The sequence below is a fragment of the Uranotaenia lowii genome, chromosome 3 (assembly GCF_029784155.1).
Source record: "Uranotaenia lowii strain MFRU-FL chromosome 3, ASM2978415v1, whole genome shotgun sequence".
Taxonomy (NCBI): Eukaryota; Metazoa; Arthropoda; class Insecta; order Diptera; family Culicidae; genus Uranotaenia; species Uranotaenia lowii.
In genome coordinates this window covers 171,981,160-171,989,181 of record NC_073693.1, presented here as the reverse complement: position 1 = coordinate 171,989,181, position 8,022 = coordinate 171,981,160, and the positions used below count along the sequence as shown (strand labels likewise).

General features: G+C 45.2%; 2 protein-coding genes across 2 annotated transcripts; both read left to right on the top strand.

The window, feature by feature from the left end:
• Positions 1-2,243: 2,243 nt before the first annotated feature.
• Positions 2,244-2,801, top strand: LOC129752846 (uncharacterized protein K02A2.6-like). The gene has a single exon (XM_055748629.1). It carries the CDS (start codon positions 2,244-2,246, stop codon positions 2,799-2,801), a length of 558 nt encoding a protein of 185 aa, XP_055604604.1.
• A 1,150-nt stretch (positions 2,802-3,951) lies between these two features.
• Positions 3,952-8,022, top strand: LOC129752845 (uncharacterized). The gene is made up of 4 exons (XM_055748628.1): positions 3,952-5,001; positions 5,269-5,872; positions 6,221-6,385; positions 7,598-8,022. The coding sequence occupies exons 1-4, from the start codon at positions 3,952-3,954 to the stop codon at positions 8,020-8,022; spliced, it is 2,244 nt and encodes a 747-aa protein (XP_055604603.1).

The following is an 8,022-nucleotide window of genomic DNA, read 5'->3' as shown; positions in this document are numbered from 1 at the left end:
TAAATTAAAGATAATAAAACCAAAATATGTTCTATTATTTCTTACCCTTAACCTCATTCCCTACAGCCATCACTTTCGAACCAAAAACACGGACGTGGGACAAATTTGGCTTTCGCCCACTCCATGCTTCCTCGGGTGTTACTGTTTGCCCCTTGGTTGGCGAACGATTCGATAGGTACGTCGCTGCCCCAACTGCCTCAGCCCAGAACTGCTTCGGTAGGTTTGCCTCAAACAAGAGACATCTGGCCTTCTCGACGATTGTACGGTTGAGTCTCTCCGCAAGCCCATTCTGTTCGGGGGTGTAACTTGCTGTCGTCTGGTGCCTTATGCCGAGCTCTCTCAATCGCCCTTGGAACAACCTGTTGATATACTCTTTTCCGTTATCAGTACGAATTACCTTTATCTTCCGACCAGTTTGACGTTCAGCTTGGTTGCAGTAATCGTTGAATGCCCTTAGCACCTCGGAATCGGTTTTCTTCTCCAGGAAATAGATCACCGCCCGCCTCGTCTTGTCGTCGGTGAAAGATATGTAGTACCGATGTCCGCCGATGGATGGCACCTCCATCGGCCCGCAAATATCGGAGTGCACAATTTCCAGGACCTCATTGGCGCGACTCCCCTTCTTCGGAAAAGGTAATCGCTGTTGCTTACCCATACAGCAAACTTCGCACGATTCAGCTTCTTCATCCGTGAAATGGATTCCGGATGCAAGACCACTTTTCAGTTGCTTCAGGCTGCTTATGTTGAGATGGCCCATCCTTCTGTGCCACGTTTTCTGGTCAGTTGAGGAAACTGAAACGGCTGCCATTTTTGTTCGCTCAGAAAATTTGAACAAACCACTTTGGACATCGTGCTCGCCGGTTGCTATGGTAACTCCCTCTGGATCGATGACTTTGACGCCTTCGTTTTGAAACAGAACCACGTGGCCGCGTCTCACAATTTGACTGACGGATAGCAAATTGCTCGACATTCCTGGGATGAATCTCACGTGATGTACGGATATTGGGGGACAATCCGGTGTACATTTTGCTGCTAGCTTCACTGTTCCGGTCAATACGATGTTCATGTTGGCGTTGTCGGCTGCCTTCACCACCCCGCTGGCTGGTCGCACGTCACTTAACACTTGCTGATCCTTGGTGAAATGTTCTGACGCACCAGAGTCAAAATACCAGCTGTTGTCGTTCACTCCGTCGTTGGTGGACAGCAATGTACAGAATGCGGAACTTTTCTTTGCACGACATTCCCTCGCCACGTGACCGTACTTGTTGCAAAATTTGCACTTCGGTCTGCTGCTGGACTGCTGCTCAGGTTTGGATTCAGCCTGCGCTTGCTTCGATTTCTGGGGAAAATTTTTCCTACCAACGAACGCCGTCTTCTCGGAGGGGGAGTGAATTTCTTGCAGAAGCTTGGTTTTAATACTGTCGCCAGTTATCGGAGTCCCTGAATTCTCGAGTGCCATTATCATGGGTCGGAATTTTTCGGGTAAACCGGCTAGTAAAAGCGTTCCTATCCACTCCTCGGTGATGTCGAAACCAACTCCCCTGAGTTGATGAGCTGTGGACACGATTTCGTTGACGTAGGTTTCCATGGTAACGGAATTTTCGAGACTCGTGGTAATTAATTTTCTCAGGAGCCCTACTCGCCGCGCCAGACCGTTGTCCTCGAAAGCTGCCTCCAGTTTCGCCCAGACTTCTTGAGCTGTCCTCGCTTCCTTAACGTGGACGTAATTTTCGGGTTCCAGCAGAAGGATGATTTTTGCACGCGCCTTGCGATCCTTCGCCGGATTCACCACTGGTCGGACACCGTCAGCATCTGGTTCAGGCTTCACCACCTCCCAGAGTTCTTCCAACTCCAGGAACGTTTCAACCGCAAACCTCCACGTGGCCCAATTGCTTCGCCCAGCCAAACGCTCGATGGATGGTAGGCTCGATAAATTCTGGACCGGACCGGTGTTGCTTCCTCCTGTGGTGGCCATTCTTCTAAACTTGCTGGGACCAAAACCTATTAGTATTGGCCGTAGAAAGAACAACTACTTTGGTTTGATAGTTTACAAAGAATGAATGAATTTTTATTTCTCTCTTACTTTTATACTATTTTAAATCTAGTAAACGATTGCTTTGATCGATTATAATTATTTAAATGGAACAACACGCCTGCTACTTCCGACAGATAAGTGTCATACCAGCCATAACGGAATCGAAGCAACTCTTCAGCTTGCAAGGGCAAATTTGTTTTGGCCTGGCATGAGCTCACAAATAAAAAATGCTGTCCAAGGTTGTCCGGTGTGTGCCAAGTTCGCGTCGTCACAGCCTAATCCACCGATGCTGAGCCACAGCATTCCAATTTATCCATTTCAGCTAATATCGATGGATGTTTTCTTTTTGGAATATCGTAATACCAAATGCAAATGGTTGGTCACCGTAGACCATTATTCGGATTTTTTCGAATTGGATATTCTTCCGAATTTAACACCAGAATCAGTGATAGCTGCTTGCAAAGAAAATTTTGCTCGTCATGGGACACCACAAAGGGTGATAACAGACAACGGAACACATTTCGTTAGCCGCAAAATGGTCGAATTTGCAACAAACTGGGATTTCGAACACGTTACCTCCTCTCCTCATCATCAACAAGCCAACGGAAAATCGGAAGCAGCAGTCAAGATTGCAAAGCGATTGATCAGGAAGGCTGATGAAACGGGCGCCGATTATTGGTTTGCTCTTCTTCACTGGCGCAATATTCCAAACAAAATTGGATCCAGTCCAGCAGCTCGATTGTTTCGACTGCAGCTGCCAATTTAATCCCAAAAGTCGTGGAAAATGTTCCGGAATCTATCGAGAAAAATAGAAAGCTATTCAAAAAGCAATATGATAAACAGAGCCGAGACTTACCTATTCTTCAGAGTGGGTCCCCAGTGTTTGTTCAGTTGAATCCGGATGCCTCGAAGCTATGGTCACCTGGTACAGTATCTTCCAAACTAAACGACCGTTCCTACCTAGTTAACGTGGGAGGAAAGGATTACCGCCGTAGTTTGGTCAACTTGAAACCGCGTAAGGAACCCGAATCGTCGCCTTGCCGTCCAGCACAACCAAAACAAACTTTGGATGAAAAACAAACAACGACTACACCGCCTTCGCCGCCTGCTGCTATCAGATGTCAACCACCCAACGACGGTGTAATCTGGGTTGCCAGGTGCCCAGATTTGTCTGTAAAACCAAGACTTTTGACCCTTCGTCCAGATATTGGTCAGACACAGATTTTGCCCAGATTTTTGCTGAGAGTGCCCAGATTTTACAGACTTTCAAAATTGTCAGATAAATTCAATATTAATGTATCAGATTTGATATATAAGTGGCAGATTAGACTAAAACTGGCTTGTATTCTTTGGTATGACCAATCAATCATTAATTTTTTTTTAAATAAGATCGGCATGGTACGTGGTAGGAAACAGTGTTTGTTATAACCCGAACACCATGGCACAAACACCACCCCACCTCCCCCCCGCTCACACGATTCGCCAAATTTAATTTCTTGTTTAGTACCAAATTTGTGATTTTCCTTATGCACAGACACACACAGACTTTTTTTCAAAATTGCCCAGATTTTTCATCCTCAACACCTGGCATCCCTGGGTGTAATCGAATCACCGCCTACTACCACAACTTCAACCTCATCGAATATGTTACTGTCATATCTACCGATTTGGCAGCACGGCCATCTTCATCACTCCTTTTGCAACAACAAACAAGAAAGCCACGTTTATATTTTCACTCCGTTTGTTAGTTTAAAATAAAGTAGTAAATCGTCTTGTAAACCTTCGGATATCTTTACTTCCATCCGGAAACTGTTCTTCTGACTCGGTCATAACAGTTTGGCGACGAGGACGGACGAAAACCTGCAGCTTACCGGAACCTTCTCCGAGATTAATAAAGCTAACCTCAAACTTTCGTCATGGGTCCCCCTACTGCCGGTACATCTTCTGCTGCTGCGGTGCCGGCAAGCTTTACATTCGAGCCGTTCAATGCCGCAACATCCAAATTCGATCGATGGTTGGAGCGGCTTGAGATTTCTTTCCGGATTTTCAAGGTGCAAGACAACGACCGGCGCGACTATTTGCTACATTATATGGGAGCTGCTACCTACGACATCCTTTGTAGCAAGCTCAAAACCGAAGCTGCCGAAACGAAAAGCTACAAGCAGATTGGAGACCTGCTGAAACGCCATTTCAATCCGGAACCATTGGAAATTCTGGAAAATTTCAAGTTCAGCCGTCGGAATCAGCACGACCAGGAATCACTTAGTGACTTCCTGACGGACCTCGAGAAGCTGGCCCAAACTTGCAACTTTGGGGATCATCTGGATACTGCTCTTCGCAACCAGTTCGTTTTCGGGTTGTCCAACCGGGTAATCCAGTCACGTCTTCTGGAAGTCCGTGACCTTACGCTTGCCAAAGCTAAAGACATTGCTTTTGGCATGGAAATGTCCCAACGGGGAACCAACGAGATGAAGGGTTTGGTTCCAACTTCTGCTGTCCAACAAATCGAGCACGGGAAGAGGAAATTCAAAAAGTCAAATGTTCCTCGCCAGCCGGTTTCCCCAACAACATCCAAGGACAAACCGTCAGCCAGCCCAGAAGGAGGTGCCAAATGCTACCGTTGTGGCGATTCGAAACATTTCGCCAACACTTGCAAATATCAGTCCACCAAATGTAGAGCTTGCGGCAAGAAGGGACACTTGGCCAAGGTGTGTCAATCATCGAAGCAAAGTTCCAGTAGAACCAAGACGGATGCACACCACATCGAAGAAACTGTGTTGGTTAAAGATATTCTCCACCTGCGAAGTACTCTGGGTTTCGCTGATAAGTTTCTGCTGGATCTGCTGGTCAACGGGAGGAAGTTGACATTCGAGTTGGACACTGGTTCACCTGTTTCTTTGATTAGTGCCCGGGATAAGAGATGTTATTTCAAGGACGTGACGCTACAACCGACAGATACTAAATTGGTGAGTTATTGCGATTCCGATATTAAGATTTTAGGAAAAATTGTTGTAAATACTATTTCGAACGGTGATGAGCTCACACTACCCCTCCATGTTGCCAATTCAAATCGACATCCACTAATGGGGCGCGATTGGATTCTTAAATTGAATCTAGATTTAAACAGCATTTGCAAGTCCAATTTACATTCTGTATCCTATGCTTCTAGTTTCAAACAGCCATCTCTTACTGCATTAAAAAACTTACTCGAAAAGCACCAATGTGTGTTCCAGGACGGTATCGGGAAAATTGTCGGAGTTCAAGCGTCGCTTAACATTCGTCCTGATTCGCGTGCAGTCTACATGAAGGCTCGTCCGGTTGCGTTCGCGGTACGTGATGCAATTGATCGAGAAATTGATAGGCTAGTAGCAGATGGGGTTTGGGAGAAAGTTGAGCGTTCCGAGTGGGCAACACCTGTTGTACCAGTACTCAAGACAGGTGGTAGAGTTAGACTTTGCGGTGATTATAAAATCACAATTAATCCTTGCTTATTGGTCGACGACCATCCGTTACCAACAGTAGAAGAACTGTTTGCTTCTGTAGCAGGAGGAGAAAAGTTTTCTAAGTTAGATTTATCACAAGCATACTTGCAGTTGGAGGTTCGCCCCGAGGATCGGGAACTTCTTACTCTTTCTACTCACAGGGGATTATTCCGCCCAACGCGTTTAATGTACGGTGTGGCCTCCGCGCCTGCTGTATTCCAAAGATTAATGGAGCAAATATTGCAAGGAATTCCGGGGGTGACCGTGTTTATTGATGATGTTCGCATTAGTGGTCCTGACGACAAAACGCATCTACTTAGATTGGGAGAAGTTCTTCAGCGTATTGAAAAGCATGGTATGCGTGTCAATCGTGACAAGTGCGATTTCTTTTCAGATAGGATTGAATATTGCGGTTATATGGTGGATAAGCACGGAGTGCATAAATTGCGTAAAAAGGTAGAGGCTATACAAAATATGCCAATTCCTAAGGACAAAGACCAAATTCGTAGTTTCGTAGGCCTAGTGGGATACTATGGCAGATTCTTTCCTAATTTGAGTACGGTTTTGTTTCCTTTAAATAATCTTTTGAAAAATGATGTTCCTTTCGTATGGTCGAAGGAGTGCGATAAATCGTTTAATCTCGTGAAAAAAGAAATGCAATCGGATAGATTTCTTGTACACTACGATCCTTCATTACCGCTAGTTTTAGCTACTGATGCATCGCCATACGGGGTCGGTGCGGTTCTCAGTCATCAGTTTCCTGATGGGACTGAGCGACCACTGCAATACGCGTCACAAACACTTACGCAAACACAACAGCGATACTCTCAAGTGGACAAGGAGGCGTATGCTATCATATTTGGCATTCGTAAGTTTTATCAATACGTTTTCGGTCGGAAATTTACCCTTATCACAGACAATAAACCGGTTAGTCAGATATTTTCAGAGAATAAGGGTTTACCAACAATGTCTGCCATGCGCATGCAGCATTATGCTGCATTCTTACAGTCGTTCGATTACAATATTCGTCACCGTCGTTCTTCGGATCATTGTAACGCGGATGCTTTATCTCGTTTGCCGGTTAGTATGACAAATCCTGATAATGAAATCGAGGAACCAGACGCGGTAGAAGTAAATATGATCCAAACGTTACCCTTGACTGTTGATGAGTTAGGAACCGCTACACTTTCGGATAGTAATGTTAAAATATTGCTTAACGGTTTAAAAGCTGGAAGAGTTGTCGAACCTAAGTTTCGTTTCGGAATCGGACAAGAAGAATTTACATTACAGAAAGATTGCCTTATGAGGGGAATACGCGTTTACATTCCACCTTCTTTACGTTCGAAGGTAATAGATGAGCTCCATTCAAGCCATTTCGGTGTTTCGCGAATGAAATCTCTCGCAAGATCCTACTGCTGGTGGGAAGGGATTGACAAAGACATCGAACGTCTTGTCAATGATTGCAGCTCGTGTCAGGCGACTAAGGCTAATCCCCCTAAAATATCTTTCCATTGTTGGGAGACTCCATCGGAACCGTTCCAAAGAGTACACGCAGATTATGCTGGTCCGTTTCTTGGACAGTATTTCCTTATTTTGATAGATGCTTATTCAAAGTGGCCCGATGTTCGCGTAGTAAATAATATGACCACTGATACCACCATTCGCGTTTGCAGGGAATTTTTTGCTACATACGGAATTCCGTCGGTGTTCGTTACGGATAACGGTACACAGTTTACCTCTGCAGAGTTCGGAAAATTTTTAAAGTTGAATGGAGTCATTCATAAATTTACCGCGCCTTATCACCCTGCTACGAACGGTCAAGCAGAGCGATTCGTACAAACAATGAAAAACAAGTTGAAAGCTTTAAATTGCAATCGTTCCGAAGTCCATGCTGAGTTGTGTTCGATACTACTCTCTTATCGAAAGATGATACATCCTGCGACAGGAAAATCTCCGTCTATGTTAGTCTTCGGAAGGCAGATTCGCTCGCGCTTAGATCTCATGATACCCTCAGACGATCCAAAGGGGAACGATATTCAAAGAAAAATCAGAGAACTTCAGGTAAATTCGCGTGTTTCAGCTAGGGAATACGTTAACGCGAACAAGTGGGAATTCGGTAGAATTATGCAACGTTTAGGCAAGCTACATTACTTAGTTGAGTTGGACGACGGTCGTCAATGGAAACGTCACATAGATCAGTTACGCAGCGTTGGTTCAGGGGTACAGAGCTCTTCAACGAACGAATTTTTTGATCGCGGTGAAAATGTTGATGATAATGTCGCAATAACAACCCATGCTAGTAAAAATGACCTTTATGACATTCCTGATCTTGATAATAACGTTGCTCATCCTGGACAATTTAGTAGTTCTGCAGCTGAACCAGTGACCGATCCGGGTGAACATACTGAGTCCAAGCGACTGGTGTTTCCTGCAGGTGCTTCAGCGGGCGAAGGATTGCGACGTTCGGTGAGGACTATCAAACCACCACAGCGACTGGATCTCTAG